This window comes from Agelaius phoeniceus, chromosome 31 (assembly GCF_051311805.1).
Source record: "Agelaius phoeniceus isolate bAgePho1 chromosome 31, bAgePho1.hap1, whole genome shotgun sequence".
In the NCBI taxonomy this organism is placed as follows: Eukaryota; Metazoa; Chordata; class Aves; order Passeriformes; family Icteridae; genus Agelaius; species Agelaius phoeniceus.
Window position 1 is genome coordinate 3,309,031 of NC_135295.1, and position 18,578 is coordinate 3,327,608.

At 52.3% G+C, this 18,578-nt stretch overlaps 1 protein-coding gene and 1 long non-coding RNA gene across 2 annotated transcripts in view; both read left to right on the top strand.

Annotated features, from left to right (window-relative positions):
* Window positions 1-18,578, top strand: part of CADM3 (cell adhesion molecule 3) — a 36,286-nt gene extending 17,708 nt beyond the window's left edge. Inside the window, exons 3-9 of the mRNA XM_077192169.1 lie at window positions 2,316-2,468; window positions 3,833-3,970; window positions 4,914-5,084; window positions 7,225-7,315; window positions 10,827-10,996; window positions 13,811-13,936; window positions 15,071-18,578. Of these exons, the coding sequence (XP_077048284.1) occupies window positions 2,316-2,468; window positions 3,833-3,970; window positions 4,914-5,084; window positions 7,225-7,315; window positions 10,827-10,996; window positions 13,811-13,936; window positions 15,071-15,189 (968 nt within the window). The 3' untranslated portion in view covers window positions 15,190-18,578. The remainder of the gene's footprint in view (window positions 1-2,315; window positions 2,469-3,832; window positions 3,971-4,913; window positions 5,085-7,224; window positions 7,316-10,826; window positions 10,997-13,810; window positions 13,937-15,070) is intronic.
* LOC143696264 (uncharacterized) lies at window positions 9,064-10,520 on the top strand. Its single transcript, XR_013185698.1, has 2 exons — window positions 9,064-10,061; window positions 10,169-10,520. It is a non-coding gene; the product is annotated as an uncharacterized LOC143696264 (long non-coding RNA).

Below are 18,578 nucleotides of genomic sequence, written 5' to 3' on the forward strand. Positions count from 1 at the left end.
TTTGCGGATAAATGGGGTAAAATCCCACAGTTTGGGGAAGAATGGGGTAAAACCCCACAGTTTGGGGAAAAATGGGGTAAAACCCAACAGTTTGGGGATAAATGGGGTAAAATCCCACAGTTTGGGGAAAAATTGGGTAAAATCTCATAGTTTGGGGAAAAATGGGGTAAAACCCTGGAGCTGGGGAAAAAGAAGGTAAAACCTCAAAGTTGGGAAAAAATGGGGTAAAACCCCACAGTTTGGGGAAAAGGGAGGTAAAATCCCACAGTTGGGGAAAAATGAGGAAGAACCCTGGAGCTGGGGAAAAAGGAGGTAAAACCTCAAAGTTGGGGAAAAATGGGATAAAATCGCACAGTTTGGGATAAATGGGGTAAAATCCCACAGTTTGGGGAAAAATGAGGTAAAATGCCACAGTTTGCGGGAAAATGGGGTAAAATCCCACAGTTTGTGGATAAATGGGGTAAAACCCCACAGTTTGGGGAAAAATGGGGTAAAACCCCACAGTTTGGGGAAAAATGGGGTAAAATGCCACAGTTTGGGGAAAAATGGGGTAAAATGCCACAGTTTGGGGAAAAATGGGGTCAAATCCCACAGTTTGGGGATAAATGGGGTAAAATCCCACAGTTGGGGAAAATGGGGTCAAATCCCACAGTTTGGGAAAAGGGAGGTAAAATCCCACAGTCTGGGGAAAAATGGGGTAAAATGCCACAGTTTGGGGATAAATGGGGTAAAATCTCACAGTTGGGGAAAAATGGGGTAAAATCCCACAGTTTGGGGAAAATGGGGTAAAATCTCATAGTTTGGGGAAAAGGGAGGTAAAATCCCACAGTTGGGGAAAATGGGGTCAAATCCCACAGTTTGGGGAAAAGGGAGGTAAAATCCCACAGTCTGGGGAAAAATGGGGTAAAACCCCACAGTCTGGGGATAAATGGGGTAAAATCCCACAGTTTGGGGAAGAATGGGGTAAAATCTCATAGTTTGGGGAAGAATGGGGTAAAATCTCATAGTTTGGGGAAAAGGGGGTAAAATCCCACAGTTGGGGAAAAAAGGGCTAAAATCCCAGAGTTTGGGGATAAATGGGGTAAAATGCCACAGTTTGGGGAAGAATGGGGTCAAATCCCACAGTTGGGGAAAAATGGGGTAAAATCGCACAGTTTGGGGAAGAATGGCGTAAAACCCCACAGTTGGGGAAAAATGAGGCAAAACCTTGGAGTTGGGGAAAAAGGAGGTAAAACCTCAAAGTTGGGAAAAATGGGGTAAAATCACACAGTTTGGGGGAAAATGGGGTGAAAATCCCATAGCTGGGGAAAAATGAGGTCAAATCCCAACTCCAGGTAAAATCCCACAGTTGGGGAAAATGAGGTAAAAATCCCCAAGTCAGGGAAAAATGAGGTCAAATCCCAACTCGAGGTAAAACCCCAGAGTTGGGGAAAATGAGGTAAAATCTCACAGTTTGGGATAAATGGGGTAAAACCCCAACTGGAGGTAAAACCCTGGAGCTGGGGAAAAAGGAGGAAAACCTTCAAAATTGGGGAAAATGGGGTAAAACCCCAACTCCAGGTAAAATCTCACAGTTGAGGAAAAAGGAGCTAAAACCCCAAAGCTGGGAAAAATTATATAAAACCCCAACTGGAGGTAAAACCCCACAGCTGGGGAAAAATTAAATAAAACCCCACAGCTGGGGAAAAATGAAATAAAACCCCACAGTTGGGGAAAAAGGAGGTAAAACCCAATGCTGCCACCCTGGGAGCTGCTGCTGGCTGGGGTGGCAGCATCGGGCTGGGGTGGTGGCATTGAGCTGGGGTGGTGGCACTGGGCTGGGGTGGTGGCATTGAGCTGGGGTGGTGGCACTGATCTTGGGATGGTGATTGGGGTGGTGGCACTGAGCTTGGGGTGGTGGCACTGGGCTGGGGTGGTGGCACTGGGCTGGGATGGTGGCACTGGGCTGGGATGGTGATTGGGGTGGTGGCACTGGGCTGGGGTGGTGGCATTGAGCTGGGGTGGTGGCACTGGGCTGGGATGGTGGCACTGGGCTGGGATGGTGATTGGGGTGGTGGCACTGGGCTGGGGTGGTGGCACTGGGCTGGGGCGGTCGCACTGAGCTTGGGTTGGTGGCTGGGGTGGTGGCACTGGGCTGGGGTGGTGGCATTGGGCTGGGGTGGTGATTGGGGTGGTGGCACTGGGCTGGGGTGGTGGCACTGGGCTGGGATGGTGACACTGGGCTGAGGTGGTGACACTGAGCTTGGGGTGGTGGCTGAGATGATGGCACTCAGCTGGGCTGGTGGCACTGAGCCCACTGTCCCTTTTGTCCCCAGCCCTGCGGGATAACAGGATCCAGCTGGAGAGATCCACCCCCAACGAGCTGACCATCAGCATCAGCGACGTGGTGCTGGCCGACGAGGGCGAGTACACCTGCTCCATCTTCACCATGCCCGTGAGGACAGCCAAGGCCCTGGTCACCGTGCTGGGTAGGACATGGGGACAGCCCTACATGTGCCACTCTTGAGGAAAGATTGCCCACTGTGCCTAAAACCCTGACTGTGTCACCCTGGCTGAAAGATTTCTTACTGTCCCTAAAGTCCAGACTGTCCCTAAAGTCCAGACTGTGCCACGTTGGCTGAAACATTTCCATTTTTCCTAAAGTCCAGACTGTGCCACCCTGGCTAAAAGATTTCCCTCTTTTCCTAAAGTCCAAACTATCTCTGAAGTCTGGACTGTGCTCCCTGGCTAAAAGATTTCTCAGTGTCCCTAAAGTCCAGACTGTCCCTAAAGTCCAGACTGTGCCACCCTTCCTAAAAGATTTTCCACTGTTCCTAAAGTCCAGACTGTCCCTAAAGTCCAGACTGTGCCACATTTGCTGAAACATTTCCCTTTTTTCCTAAAGTCCAGACTGTGCCATCCTGGCTAAAAGATTTCCCTCTGTCCCTAAAGTCCAGACTGTCCCTAAAGTCCAGTCTGTCCCTAAAGTCCAGACTGTGCCACCCTTCCTAAAAGATTTTCCACTGTCCCTAAAGTCCAGGCTGTGCCTAAAGTTCAGACTGTGCCACCCTGGCTAAAAGATTTCCCAGTACCAGGTGCAGGGTTTTGGGGTTCCAAGTGTAGGATTTGGAGTACCAGGGGCAGGATTTGGAGTTGCAGGTGCAGGATTTGGGATACCAGGAGCAGGATTTGGAGTGCCAGAGCAGGATTTGAGATGCCAAGGGAAGGATTTGGGATGCCAGGAGAAGGCTTTGGAATACCAGGTGCAGGGTTTAGGGTTCCAGGAGCAGGATTTGGGATCCAGGGCAGGATTTGGGGCTCCAGGGGCAGGATTTGGGATCCAGGAGCAGGATTTGGGGTTCCAGGAGCAGAATTTGGGGTTCCAGGGCAGGATTTGGAGTTGCAGATGCAGGATTTGGGATACCAGGGGCAGGATTTGGGGTTCCAGGGCAGGATTTAGGGTTCCAGGGGCAGGATTTGGGATGCCAAGGGCAGGGTTTGGAATTCCAGGAGCAGGATTTGGGGTTCCAGGAGCAGGATTTGGGGTTCCAGGGGCAGGATTTGGGGTTCCAGGAGCAGGATTTGGAGTTGCAGGTGCAGGATTTGGGGTTCCAGGGGCAGGATTTGGGGTTCCAGGGGCAGGATTTGGGATCCAGGAGCAGGATTTGGGGTTCCAGGAGCAGGATTTGGGGTTCCAGGGCAGGATTTGGGATGCCAAGGGCAGGATTTCCCTAAGGAAAGGATTCCACAGCCCCCATCAGCAGCTCCCAGACCCCATCACCTGCGTGCGTGTCGCACCTCGCGGTGGCACTGCCAGCTCAGATTTGTGGGATTTTTTTGTCTCCTCCTCCAGGAATCCCCCAGAAGCCCCAGATCTTCGGCCACGAGCAGCCCATCGATGAGGAGAAGGTGGCGCGGCTCATCTGCCGCTCGTCCGGCAGCAAACCCGCGGCGCAGCTGCGCTGGAGGAAGGGCAACAGGGACATCAAGGGTGGGTGGCGCTGTCCGGGGGTGGGGACAGCTTGGGGACAGGGGGGACAGGGGGCGTTGGAGCTGTGGGAATGGAGGGTGGGGCTGATTTCAGTGTGGGAGTGATTTGGGGATGGGTGAATGGCAGCCTTGGGGGGTTTTAGGGGGTGTTTGGTTATAGGGCGAGGGCAGTCACAGGTTTGTTTGTTAGGAGGTAATATATAATTATACTATTGTATATATAATGGATAAAATATATTTTTATATATATAATGATATATATAAAATATATACATCATTATATTATATATATTATATATAAGATAATATAAAATCATAAAGTATAATTATATAATATAGTTATATATAATATCCTGTTAGATCATATTAATTGTATAATATATAATATATATAGTTATATAATATGGAATATGTCATAATTATATTATATTATATTATATTATATTATATTATATTTTACCTTCTAAACTAATACAACTTTCTAACTAATCTGTGATTTTTCTGCTTAATGTCTGTGTATTGTATTTTTACAATCATAATAATGCAGTTATAATACATTTATAACACATTTATAATACACTTATAATGCAATTATAATACAGTTATAATACAGTTGTAATACAGCTATAATCCAATTATAATACAGTTATAATACAATTATAATACAGTTATAATGCAATTATAATACAGTTATAATACACTTGTAATACAGCTATAATCCAATTATAATACAGTGATAATGCAATTATAATACAGTTATAATACTATTATAATATAATTATAATACAACCACAATAACATTTGTACGATATTTACATCAATCCAAGCTTCTCCTGTGGCTGCAGCTCAAACCCTTCAGTGGAAATTTCTATTTTTGCCCCTTCCCCCAGGCAGGGCTGTCCCCTGCTCAGTGTGCCATCTGTCCCTGTCCCCTGTCCCCACAGACTCGGGCACCGAGGTGGTGGAGGACCCCAATGGCAAAACCTTCACGGTGACCAGCAGGGTGGAGTTCCGTGTCACCAAGGAGGACAACGAGGTCGAGGTCACCTGCACCGTGGACCACGAGTCCCTGCAGAACTCAGAGAGATCCACCACGCAGAAGCTGCAGGTCCACTGTACGTGGGGGGACGTTTGGGGTGTGGTTGGACGTTCAGGGGACACCACACAGGTGGCCTGGTGTGCTCAGGGACACGTGGACATCGTGGTCTTGTCACACACGGGGCACGGTGACACTGCCCCTGCATGGTGACACACACACACTCAGCTTCCCACCCCTGTCCCAAATCCTGTTTGTCCCCATCTCCCAGGGGTTTCTCCTTTCTTCACTTCCATCAATCCTGTCCCCAAATCCTGCTTGTTCCCAAATCCTGCTTGTCCCCATCTCCCAGGGGTTTCTCCTTTCTTCACTTCCCTCAATCCTGTCCCCAAATCCTGCTTGTTCCCAAATCCTGCTTGTCCCCATCTCCCAGGGATTCGTCCCTCCTCCATTTCCCTCAATCCTGTCCCCAAATCCTGCTTGTTCCCAAATCCTGTTTGTCCCCATCTCCCAGGGGTTTGTCCTTTCTCCACTTCCCACTCCTGTCCCCAAATCCTGCTTGTCCCCAAATCCTGCTTGTCCCCATCTCCCACGGGTTTGTTCCTCCTCCATTTCCCTCAATCCTGTCTCCAAATCCTGCTTGCCCCCATCTCCCAGGGATTTCTCCTTTCTTCACTTCCCTCAATCCTGTCCCCAAATCCTGCTTGTCCCCAAATCCTGCTTGTCCCCATCTCCCAGAGCTTTGTCCCAGCTTCACTTTCCACTCCTATCCCCAAATCCTGCTTGTCCCCAAATCCTGTTTGTCCCCATCTCCCAGGGGTTTCTCCTTTCTTAACTTCCCTCAATCCTGTCCCCAAATCCTGCTTGTCTCAAAATCCTGCTTGTCCCCATCTCCCAGGGGTTTGTTCCTCCTCCATTTCCCTCAATCCTGTCCCCAAATCCTGCTTGTCCCCATCTCCCAGGGATTTTCCCTGCTCCACTTCCCACTCCTGTCCCCATTCCCCTGTCCCTGTTCCCTGTGCTGCTGATGGGGTGGGGGACATGGGAACACCCCCTGAGTGCTGCCCCTACCCCTGGGTGTTGTCCCCCCTCAGCTCTGCACACCCAGAACTTGCCCAGGGGTAGGATTTGGGGTTCCAGGGGCAGGATTTGGGGTTCCAGGGGCAGGATTTGGGGTTCCAGGACAGAATTTGTGATGGCAGGTTCAGGATTTGGGGTGCCAGGGGCAGGATTTGGGATCCCAGGTGCAGGATTTGGGGTTTCAGGGCAAGACTTGGGATGCCCAGGGCAGGATTTGGGATCCCTGCACAGGCTTTGGGGTACCAGGGCAGGATTTGGGGTTGTAGGGACAGGATTTGGGGTACCAGGGCAGGACTTGGGGTGCCAGGGGAAGGTTTTGGGATCCCAGGTGCAGGATTTGGGCTTCCAGGGCAGGATTTGGGGTGCTTGGTGGAGGATTTGGGGTTCCAGGGCAGAATTTGATGTGTCAGGTGCACTATTTGGGATCTCAGATGCAGGATGTGGGGTGCCAGGGCAGGATTTGAGGTGCCAGGAGCAGGATTCAGGGTGCCAGGGCAGGATTTGAAGTGTCAGGTGCAGGATTTGGGGTGCCAGGAACAAGATTTGGGGTTCCAGGGCAGGATTTGGGGTTCCAGGGCAGGATTTGGGGTGCCAGGGAAAGGATTTGGGGTGCCAGGGCAGGATTTGGGGTGCCAGGAGCAGGATTTGGGGTGCCAGGGTAGGATTTGGAATGCCAGGAGCAGGATTTGGGATCCCAGGTGGAGGATTTGGGGTTCCAGGGCAGGATTTGGAGTACCAGATGGAGGATTTGGGGTTCCAGGGCAGGATTTGGGGTGCCAGGGCAGGATTTGGGGTGCCAGGAGCAGGATTTGGGGTTCCAGGAGCAGAATTTGGGGTTCCAGGGCAGGATTTGGGGTTCCAGGGCAGGATTTGGAGTGCCAGGGCAGGATTTGGGGTTCCAGGGCAGGATTTGGGGTTCCAGGGACAGGATTTGGGGTTCCAGGAGCAGGATTTGGGGTGCCAGGGCAGGATTTGGGGTTCCAGGGCAGGATGTGGGGTGCCAGGGCAGGATTTAGGATCCCAGGAGCAGGATTTAGGGTTCCAGGGCAGGATGTGGGGTTCCAGGGCAGGATTTGGAGTTCCAGGGCAGGATTTGGGGTGCCAGGCCCTCACCCCACTGTTCCTCTCCCCTTTTCCAGACAAGCCCACGGCGAAGATCGAGCCTCACCCGCAGTACCCACGCGAGGGGGAGAAGCTGCAGCTGCAATGTGATGGGCAGGGCAACCCCATGTAAGGCCTTCCTCACCTCCCTCCTCCTCCTCAGGGCCTCCCCTCCCTCTCCAGGTGCCACACCCCACCCCAGGAGGTGCTGGCTGGGTTTGGGGTGTCCCTGTCCTGGGGTTCCATGGGAGCTCCCTGTCCTCTCCTGGAGCAGCAGATCCATCCTGGCTCATCCCTAAATTAAACATTTCCCCTTTGTGTCCTGGGACAGCCTCAAGGAGCTGGAACTGGATGGATTTAAGAGGAATAAAGTGAATTTTTATTGAATTGACATCAAAAGCCACACCCTGGCACTGTCCAGATGGCCCCAGGATGGAAGCAAAAGAGGGGCCTGGTCATGACATCTCACATTTTAATAAGTTTTGGTCTGGTTTATAAGTTTTAGTCTAGTTGATAAGTTTTGTTTTAGTTTATTTGCATATAGGAGTTAATTGTCCAGTTCATAGCTTCAAATGATGAAGTTTCATCCTCCTTGCTGGCCTCTTTTCACCTGGTTTATGATTTGGGCCTGAAGTTTGAAGAGATTTGCCTTGGGTCTCCAGCTAGAATAGGATTGTTTTGTGAAAAGATCCTAGGAACACTTAATACAAAGCTGAACAGAAAAACTGAAACCCTAAGGAATCATCCCCATCCCATTCCTGTAGGATTTTTTCTTCCCCACCCTGTGAAAAGATCCCAGTACCATTAATATAAAACTAAACAGAAAAACAGAGCAGAAAAACACCAAGGAATCAGTTGGCCCCATACCATTCCTATAGGATTTTGTCTTCCCCATCCTATAAAAAGATCCCAATACCATTAATACAAAGCTGAACAGAAAACCAGAGCAGAAAAACTTAAACCCAAGGAATCAGTTTATGCCCATCCTGTTCCTATAGGATTCTTTTGTTTTAACCACCCTGTGAAAAGATCCCAGTAACATTAATAGAAAACTAAACAAAAAAACAGAACAGAAAAACTTAAATACAACAGAAAAACCCCAAGGTACCAGAACAGAAAAACCCCAAGGAATCAGTTTATCCCCATCCCATTCCTATAGGATTTACTCTTCCTCACCCTGTGAAAAGATCCCAGTGACATTAATATAAAGCTGAACAGAAAAACTTAAACCTAAGGTATCAATTTATCCTCATCCCATTCCTATAGGATTTTGTCTTCCCCACCCTATAAAAAGATCTTAGTGACATTAATATAAAGCTGTATAGAAAAATAGAAAAACTTAAAACCCAAGGAATCAGTTTATCCCCATCCCATTCCTATAGGATTGTTTTGTTTTAACCACCCTGTGAAAATATCCCAGTAACATTTAATATAAAGCTGAACAGAAATCCAGAACAGAAAAACCCCAAGGAATCAGTTCATCCCCATCCTGTTCCTGTAGGATTTTATCTTCCCCACCCTGTGAAAAGATCCCAGTACCATTAATATAAAGCTGAACAGAAAAATAGAAAAACTTACAACCCAGGGTATCAGTTTATCTCCATCCAGTTCCTATAGGATTTTATCTTCCCCACCCTGTGAAAAGATCCCAGTAACATTAATATAAAACTAAGCAGAAAAACAGAACAGAAAAACCCCAAGAAATCAGTTTTTGCCCATCCTGTACCTATAGGATTGTTTTGTCTTAACCACCCTATAAAAAGATCCCAGTAACATTAATATAAAGCTGAACAGAAAACCAGAACAGAAAAACCCCAAGGTATCAGAACAGCAAAACCCCAAGGAATCAGTTCATCCCCATCCCATTCCTGTAGGATTTTATCTTCCCCACCCTGTAAAAAGATCCCAGTGACATTAATATAAAGCTGAACAGAAAAACTTAAACCTAAGGTATCAATTTATCCTCATCCTATTCCTATAGGATTTTATTTCCCCACCCTATAAAAAGATCCAAGTGAATTAATATAAAGCTGTACAGAAAAATAGAAAAACTTAAACACCAAGGTGTCCGTTTATCCCCATCCCATTCCTATAGAATTGTTTTGTTTTAACCACCCTGTGAAAAGATCCCAGTAACATTATTATAAAACTGATCAGAAAAACCCCAAAGAATCAGTTTATCCCTTCCCATTCTATAGGATTTTGTCTTCCCTACCCTATGAAAAGATCCCAGTAAAATTATTTTATAGCTAAACCGAAAAACTTAAACCCCAAGGAATCAGTTTGCCCCTTCCCATTCCTGCCTCCTCACCCTATAAAAAGATCCCATAACATTAATAGAAAGCTAAACAGAAAAACTTCAAGACAACAGAATAACCCCAGGGTATCAGAACAGAAAAACCCCAAGGCATCTGTTTAACCCTGAGGAATCAGTTGGCCCCATCCCATTCCTATAGGATTTAGTCTTCCCCACCCTGTGAAAAGATCCCAGTGGAATTAATATAAAGCTAATCAGAAAACCAGAACAGAAAATCTTAAACCAAGGAATCTGTTTATGCCCATCCTGTTCCTATAGGATTTTATCTTCCCCAGCCTGTAAAAAGATCCCAGTAACATTAATGTAAAGCTAAACAGAAAACCTGAAACCCCAAGGTATCAGTTTATCCCCATCCTGTTCCTATAGGATTTTATCTTCCCCACCCTATGAAAAGATCCCAGTAACATTAATATAAAGCTGAACAGAAAAACACAACAGAAAACCCCCAAGGTATCAGTTTATCCCTATCCCATTCCTGTAGGATTTTATCTCCCCCACCCTGTAAAAAGATCCCAGTAACATTAATGTAAAGTTAAACAGAAAACCTGAAACCCCAAGGTATCAGTTTATCCCCATCCTATTCCTGTAGGATTTTATCTTCCCCACCCTGTAAAAAGATCCCAGTAACATTAATGTAAAGCTAAACAGAAAAACTTAAACCTAAGGTATCAGTTTATCCCCATCCTGTTCCTATAGGATTTTGTCTTTCCCACCCCTGTGAAAAATCCCAGTAACATTAATATAAAGCTGAACAGAAAAACACAACAGAAAACTCTAAGGAACCAGAACAGCAAAACCCCAAGGTATCAGTTGATCCCATCCCATTCCTATAGGATTTAGTCTTCCCCACCCTGTGAAAAGATCCCAGTGGAATTAATATAAAGCTGATCAGAAAATCAGAACAGAAAATCTTAAACCAAGGAATCTGTTTATGCCCATCCTGTTCCTGTAGGATTTTATCTTCCCCACCCTATGAAAAGATCCCAGTAACATTAATGTAAAGCTAAACAGAAAAACTTAAACCTAAGGTATCAGTTTATCCCCATCCTGTTCCTATAGGATTTTATCTTCCCCACCCTGTAAAAAGATCCCAGTAACATTAATGTAAAGCTGAACAGAAAAACACAGAAACCCCCAAGGAATCAGAACAGAAAAACCCCAAGGTATCAGTTGATCCCATCCCGTTCCTATAGGATTTTACCTTCCCCCACCCCATTCCTATAGGATTTTACCTTCCCCACCCTATAAAAGACCCCATGGCATTAACCCCGAGCTGCCCAGGAGAGCAGGACAAGGAAGGCCCATGCCTGGTTTTGTGCCCAGCCCGCAGGAATTCCTCTGGGAGAAGGAGGGCAGCGACGCTCCCCTGCAGCTCAGCTCCGACAGCGTCCTCATCTTCCCCTTCCTCAACAAGAGCGACAGCGGCACCTACGTGTGCACGGCCACCAGCTCCATGGGCAGCGTGGTGGCCAAGTACAACCTGGATGTCAGCGGTGAGTGTGGCCCTGGTGGCACCGGGGCACTGCCCCCCGGTGCCTGAAATGTGTCACTGTGTCACCTGTGGGTGAGGGCACTGCCCCCTGGGTGCCCGAAATGTGTCACTGTGTCACCTATGGGTGAGGGCACTGCCCCCTGTGTGCCTGAAATGTGTCACTGTGTCACCTATGGGTGAGGGCACTGCCCCCTGTGTGCCTGAAATGTGACACTGTCACCTGTGGGTGAGGGCACTGCCCCCCGGGTGCCTGAAATGTGTCACTGTGTCACCTATGGGTGAGGGCACTGCCCCCTGTGTGCCTGAAATGTGTCACTGTGTCACCTATGGGTGAGGGCACTGCCCCCCGGGTGCCCGAAATGTGTCACTGTGTCACCTGTGGGTGAGGGCACTGCCCCCTGTGTGCCTGAAATGTGTTACTGTGTCACCTGTGGGTGAGGGCACTGCCCCCTGTGTGCCCAAAAAGTGTCACTGTGTCACCTGTGCATCCTGGGTGCCCAAAATGTGTCACTGTGTCACCTGTGCATTCTGGGTGCCCAAAAAGTGTCACTGTGTCACCTGTGCATCCTGTGTGCCCAGAATGTGCCACTGTGTCACCTATGGGTGAGGGCACTGCCCCCCGGGTGCCTGAAATGTGTCACTGTGTCACCTGTGCATCCTGTGTGCCCAAAATGTGTCACTGTGTCACCTGTGCATCCTGTGTGCCCAAAAAGTGTCACTGTGTCACCTATGGGTGAGGGCACTGCCCCCTGTGTGCCCAAAATGTGTCACCTGTGCATCCTGTGTGCCCAAAATGTGTCACCGTGTCACCTGTGCATCCTGTGCACCCAAAATGTGTCACTGTGTCACCTGTGGGTGAGGGCACTGCCCCCTGTGTGCCCAAAATGTGTCACTGTGTCACCTGTGCATCCTGTGCGCCCAGAATGTGTCACTGTGTCACCTATGGGTGAGGGCACTGCCTCCTGTGTGACCATAATGTGTCACTGTGTCACCTGTGCACAGGGGGCACTGCATCCTGTGTGCCCAGAAAGTGTCACCCTGTCACCCTGACACCTGTCCTGGGGTGGGAAGGGGCAGCTCCTGCTGCTCCCCACGTGGTGCTGTCCCCTGACTGTGCTCTGCTTGTCCCCATGTCCCCATGCCGTGTGTCACACGTGGTTCAGGGCTCTCTGTGTGTCCCCATGTCCCCATGCCATGTGTCACACGTGGTTCAGGGCTGTGTGTGCTGTGTGCTGCTGCCAGTGCCCACCCCTGGCTGCCACCCCAGCTCCCCATGCCCATCCCAGCCCATGCCCACCCCACATGATCCCATTTCCCTGCCATTTTTCCTTGGATTTGGGAAATCCAGAGGAAATCCAAAAGTTCCTGCTCTCCTCCCTTGCTCCAGCTCTTCCCTTTCCTGGCTCCTTCCCCTGCAGTGTGGTGGCACCTCAGTGGCACTTTGTCCCCTGTGTCCCCTCCCTCAGCCTGCCCAGAATGAGCCCCCAAATGCCCACCCTTGTGCAGCCACTCCCGTGTCACCCCTTGTGTGTCCCCTGTGTGAGCACCCAGAGCTCTCTGCACCCATCCAGGAGCTCACCCCAGGTGCCTCGTGCTGTCCTTGAGAGGTGGCACCCACTGTCCCTTGCCCACCTGGTGGCACTGCCCCTGTCACAGCAGACACAGAGCTCCACATCCAGCCTTGGTGGAATTGCCACTTTTGTCCCTAAAGCCACTCTTGTCTCAGGCACTGGGAGCCACCTCCAGCCTTGCCCACCTTGGTGCCACCCCTGCCCAGCAGAGTGCAGGTGACACCACGAGGGTCCCTCAGGCTCTGGCAGGACAGGAGATGGTGGAAGATGGTCACAGTGTCCCAGAGGTTGGTGGCAGAAGCAGAGGGGTCACAGACGGACCCGCTGAGGGTCCCCTCAGGGCTCTGTCACCTCGCTGGCCCTTCGTGGCATTGATTCATGTCCTGTGTTTTTGTTGTCCTCCCCAGATCTTCCCCAGCTCCCCACCCCACACGTTCACTCCACCCTGGGCCCTTCCCAGCCCATCTCTCATGCTTCCATGGCCTCGGCTCCATCCTTCACTCCAGCTCCCATCCAAGGTACCGTAAGCTCCTTTTCTGTCTCTTTGGCCTGGAGAAGCTCCACAGGAGGATGGTGGCCCTGCCCTGGCCTGGGGACAGCCCTGCCAGGTGGCTCCAGTCCCGTGCTGGGTGTGGATTTTGGTGTTTTCCAGGAGGAACCCTGAGCAGCAGCTCCCCGCGCTGTCCCTTGTCCTGTGTGTCCGTGTGCCGTGTTGTCCCTCTGTCCTGCTGCCATCCCTGTGTGTCCCCTGCCTTGTCCTTCCCAAGTGTGGCTCTGTCCCCACCCTGAGCTGATGGGACATGGCTGGGAGGAGGATTTGTCACCGTGCCACAGGGCTGGCACAGGATGCCAGCAGGGGATGGAATGGCCTTTCACTGGATTCCCCGTCCAGGACAGGATGTGGCTGACTCGGGACCTGCTGTCCTTGGGGTGCCATCACCTCTCAGGTGGCCATGCCAGCCTGCATGTCCCCTCCCACCCAAACCTGCCCATCCTCCCTTTTTGGGGCCAAAACCCCATTGTGGAGGATGGGATTTCCATTTTGCTTTTTGCTTTTTTTTATTTTTATTTTTGTGGAAGATGAGATTTCCCCTTTGCTTCCCCCCGTTCTCGCTGCCATGACCCTCAGCAGGACGGAGCTGCTGGCACAGGATGGAGCTCCTGGTGGGGGAAGCAGCAGCTTCTGCTGCCCTGCAGGGTCTCAGCTCCTTTTTGTCTCTTTTTTCCTCCCCCTGCCTGGGCAGATGCCAGCCCGGTGCCCTCGACCTCCAGCACCTACCACGCGATGATCGGCGGGGTGGTGGCTGTCATCGTCTTCCTCCTGCTCAGCCTCCTCATCGTGCTGGGACATTACCTGATCAGGCACAAAGGTACGGCCTGGGGGGCTGCAGGGGGGGCTGGAGGAGCCCTCGGGGGTCTTGGGGCACGGGGGGTGAAGGGAGGCAGCTCCTGGTCGTGCCCAGCGTGGCAATGTCAGGAATGTCCTGGTGAATGCAGGGGGAGGCAGCTCCCACCCCTGTTCTCCATCTCTGTCCTGGGATTGTCCCTGTCCCCATGTCCCCCTCAGCTCCTCCCTCTGCCTTCCTCCCCCTCCTTTCCCTCCACCTGCCCTTTTCATGCCCAGCAGGTTTGTGCCCAAGCCCTGGGGACACGGTGACACCCCCCACCCTGCTCTGGGGGGCAGCCAGGACCCCCTGCTTTTTCAGGAGGGGTTGGAGGGGGTCAGGAGCCTGACTGGCACTGGCCACTCCACAAGTGGACACTGCCCAAAAACCTGGAGCACCCCAGTGAGTCTGCATCCAATCCCATCCCACTGATCCCACCCCATCCCATGGAACTCATCCCATCCCATGGATCCCATCCCATCCCATTCATCGCCTTGATCCCATCCCATGGATCCCATCCCATCCCATCCCGTTCATCCCTTTGATCCCATCCCATGGAACCCATCCCATCCCATGGATCCCATTCCATCCCATTCATCCCCTTGATCCCATCCCATGGATCCCATCCCATTCCATCCCATTCACCCCCTTGATCCCATCCCATTAATCCCATCCCATTGATCCCATCCCATCCCATCCCATTCATCCCCTTGATCCCATCCCACCCAATCCCATTGATCCCATCCCATCCCATCCCATCCCATCCCCTTGATCCCATCCCACCCCATCCCACTGATCCCATCCCATCCCATCCCACTGATCCCATCCCATCCCATCCCATGGGTCCCATCCCATCCCATCCCATGGATCCCATCCCATGGATCCCATGCCATCCCATTCATCCTATGGATCCCATCCCATGCATCCCATCCCACCCCACTCATCCCATCCCATCCCATCCCATGGATCCCATTGATCCCCTCCCATCCCATCCCCTCCCCTCCCAGTGCCTTTCCCATTACAGCCAGGTCCAGCAGCCCCTCCAGGCCCTCTGGCTGTGTGGGAGGGGTCTCTGGCAGAGCCCCCCATGACCCCAGCCCCTGTCCCCCCCTTTTCCAGGCACGTACCTGACCCACGAGGCCAAAGGCTCGGACGATGCTCCGGACGCCGACACCGCCATCATCAACGCCGAGGGCGGCCAGGCCGGCGGCGACGACAAGAAGGAATATTTCATCTAAAAGGGTCAGAGAGAGAGAGAGAGAGAGAGAGAGAGAGAAATGGAGCCAAGAGAACCCCGATGGCAACGGCAACCAGACCACAAACCCCACAAAACCCAACAGATTTTCTCTGGCGCCCGGCACGGGCGGACGGACGGACGGACAGAGGGATGGCAGGACAGAGAGCAGGGAGAGCCACCGGCCTCGAGGCGCTGCTGACGCTTCTTGAACTTGTACAAATCCTTCACTCCAACAGCGAGAGCCCCGGCCCCGTTTGCTTGCTTGCACCTCCATCCCCACGCCCCAAACCCCACAGACCCAAAACCCGTGAGTGAGCGACTTCTTCCTTCTTCCTTTTGGACCTTTTTTATTTTTTGGCTTTGGTTTCGTGGCTGCTCTTTGCTTCGGGCCCTTGGTTGGGGTGTTGGGCTGGGGTCGATGTAGCTCTTCCCTTTGTTTCTCTCCCTTTTGGTTTCTTTGATGTCCAAGGATAAAATTACAGCTCCGGGTTCCCGGGGTGAGGTTGGGATCCTGGGTGTCCCCGTTGTCCCCTCCCCGTGGTTGGGGGGTGACTCCAGGTGGGAGCAGAGCGAGCCCCTGCCCCGATTTTATCCTTGGTGGTTCTTGTGGAGCAGTGTCCATGCGGGAGCAGAGCTGTCCTCGTGCAGTCAGTGTGTGAAAGGGGGTGGAAGGCCAGGGTGGGACCCCCAGAGAGACCAGGAGCCCCCACAGCTCCCTGGTCCCACCCCAGCGGGAGGGGGGAGGGCTCAGGTTTATTTTGGGGGGGAGGGGGCAAATCTAGAGGAAAAGCCCCTGATTTTTTAATTTATTTTATTTTTCTTAAATTCTCTGATTGGAAATGCCAATTTTAACCATCTATTGAGATGTTCAGTGCAGGAAGCAGCGCCCCTGGGGCTGGGGCTGCTTCCCTGGGACCCCCAGAGCAGGGCTGGGGTCTCTCTGCCCCCCTTCCCTCCCCAGGGCAGGGATGAGCTTGGAAAGGGCTGATTTTCTTCTTGGCTCTGAGAACCCCGACCAAAACACCTGGAGCTGGGGTCTGGGGAGTTTGGGGTCACCACAGAGGCTTTGGGGGAGGTTCACCCTTCCTCCTTGCCCTTCCTCCTGCCTCTTTCACCTTCACTTCCAAGACAAAACCAAACACCTTTCCCCACCTCTCCAGCACAGCCCCAGCTCAGCCCCCCCAAACTGGGCACCCCGGGATGGGGCTGCCCCCCCTGGCATCCTTAGGGCACCCCCGGCCTTGGCATGAGGTGCTCTGGGATCCACATCCCAGTCTGGGCACAAGGGGGTGGCAGGAGATGCCCTTGGGCCTGGAACCCCGTGGATTTGGGGTTTTCTGGAGGAGAGGAACCCTTTGGGAAATGGGTAACCTCACCTGGGAGGTCACCTCATGGATTTGGGGTCATCTGGAGGATGAGGGGGCCCTTGGAGAGGGAGTAACCTCAGCTGGGAGGTTTCCTGTGGATTTGGGGTTGTCTGGAGGACTGGAGGAGCCCTTTGGGAGGAGTAACCTCATCTGGGAGGTCACCCCATGGATTTGGGGTCATCTGGAAGAGAAGGAACCCTTTAAGAAATGGGTAACCTCACCTGGGAGATCTCCCCATGGATTTGGGGTCATCTGGAGGAGCCCTTTGGGAGGTGTAACCTCACCTGGGAGGTCACCTCATGGATTTGGGGTTGTCTGGAGAAGAGGAACCCTTTGGGATGGGGGTAACCTCACCTGGGAGGTCACCCCATGGATTTGGGGTCATCTGGAGGATGAGGGGGCCCTTCAGGAAGGAGGAGGGGTGGGAAGCCTCACCTGGGAGCTGCAGGAAGAATTTCACCACCTCTTCCACAGGGCTGAAAGTGTCACCCCCCCACAAACCTCTGCCATCTGTGCCATCTGTGCCATCTGTGCCACCTTTGGGGGCACGAGAGGGGCTCAGGTGAGGCAGAGGAGCCACACACAGGTGGCAGCGAGGGATGTGACACTGGGGACACTGCAGAGGTGACCAGCATGGCTCAGCTGTGTCAGGAGCAGTGTTGGCACTGGGAAGGAGCAGGACACGGAGTTTTTGAGTTGGTTTTGGGGGGGTTTTTCCTCCTTTCCAGCCTCTGGGGGATGAATCCTGGGACTGCCAACACCCGAGGTCCCCAGGACTGAGCGATTCCTGCAAATAAAACCCAGCCAGATGTGTTCTCCAGCAGAATTCCATCTCCTGGGGGGCTGGAGGGGTCCCAGGCAGAGCCAGGAGCAGGGCTGGGAGTGGGGTGGGTGCTCCCTGGGGCAGGGAGGTGGGAGCTGCCAGGGATAAGGGAGGATTTTCCCTCTTGGAATTCAGTTCCTGGCTGGTTCTGCTGCTCCAGAGCTGCTCCAAAGGAGAACAGCCTGGTTTGGGTGGTTTTGAGGTGATTTTGAGGTGGTTTTGGTGGTTTTGAGGTGATTTTGAGGTGTTTTTGGTGGTTTTGGTGGTTTTGAGGTGGTTTTGGTGGCTTTGAGGTGTTTTTGGTGGTTCTGACATGGTTTTGAGGTGGTTTTGGTGGTTTTGAGGTGGTTTTGGTGGTTTTGAGGTGTTTTTTGAGGTGCCACGTGCTGTGGGGTGTGGCGGGGCAGCCCGGGGAGCAGGCAGGGACCTGTGGAGGTGTCACCTGGCCCGGTGTCACCGGGAGGGAGCTGCTGAGGGGCTGGGAGGGGTCAGAGATTCCATCTGAGGCCACTTGTGGCAGCAGGAGCCAAAGGGCTTGGTGGGGGTGGGAGCAGCAGAGGAGATTTGTGTCACACCTGGGGGTGACACCAGCGTGGCCCTGGGGTGACAGGGACCCTCCTGAACTGGGAGGATTCCGGGTGGAAGCTGTGACAGGGCCACTCCACGTCACCATGGTGGCAACGAGTCCCTGACCCTTTTGGGGTCACTGTGTGGAGTCCTTGGGGGTGACAGACACCCCGTGTCACAGAGGAGCAGGGGCTGGGTGGCCTGGGGGTGACAGGGTGGGGTGTGGCCCCTGTCCTTGTCCCCTTGGGGGTTGGTGACACCGCACACGGGGGCAGGTGGCAGGGTCAGTGTCACCGTGTCTGGGAGAGCCCAGGCCACCACCCCGTCCTCAGGGGGTCCCGTTGGTGGCCCCACATCCACCCAGTGACGGGGTGGGGGCACGAGGAGGATTTGGGGACCCCCTTGGAGGCTTCCTGGCCGGCACTGAACTCTCAATAGACACGAAAGCCATATTTTGGGGAGCTCTGGAGAGGCCAGGGGGGGCAGAGGCTGGGCTGTGTTGTTGTGCTGTGTTTTTTTGTCTGTACATAAAAAAGGGAGCCAACGACCGTTGATGTGACTTTATAACCTTTCTAATATCCTGTGCTAATCTCGGAAAATAATCCTATAAATATATCTGGATTACACACCTTA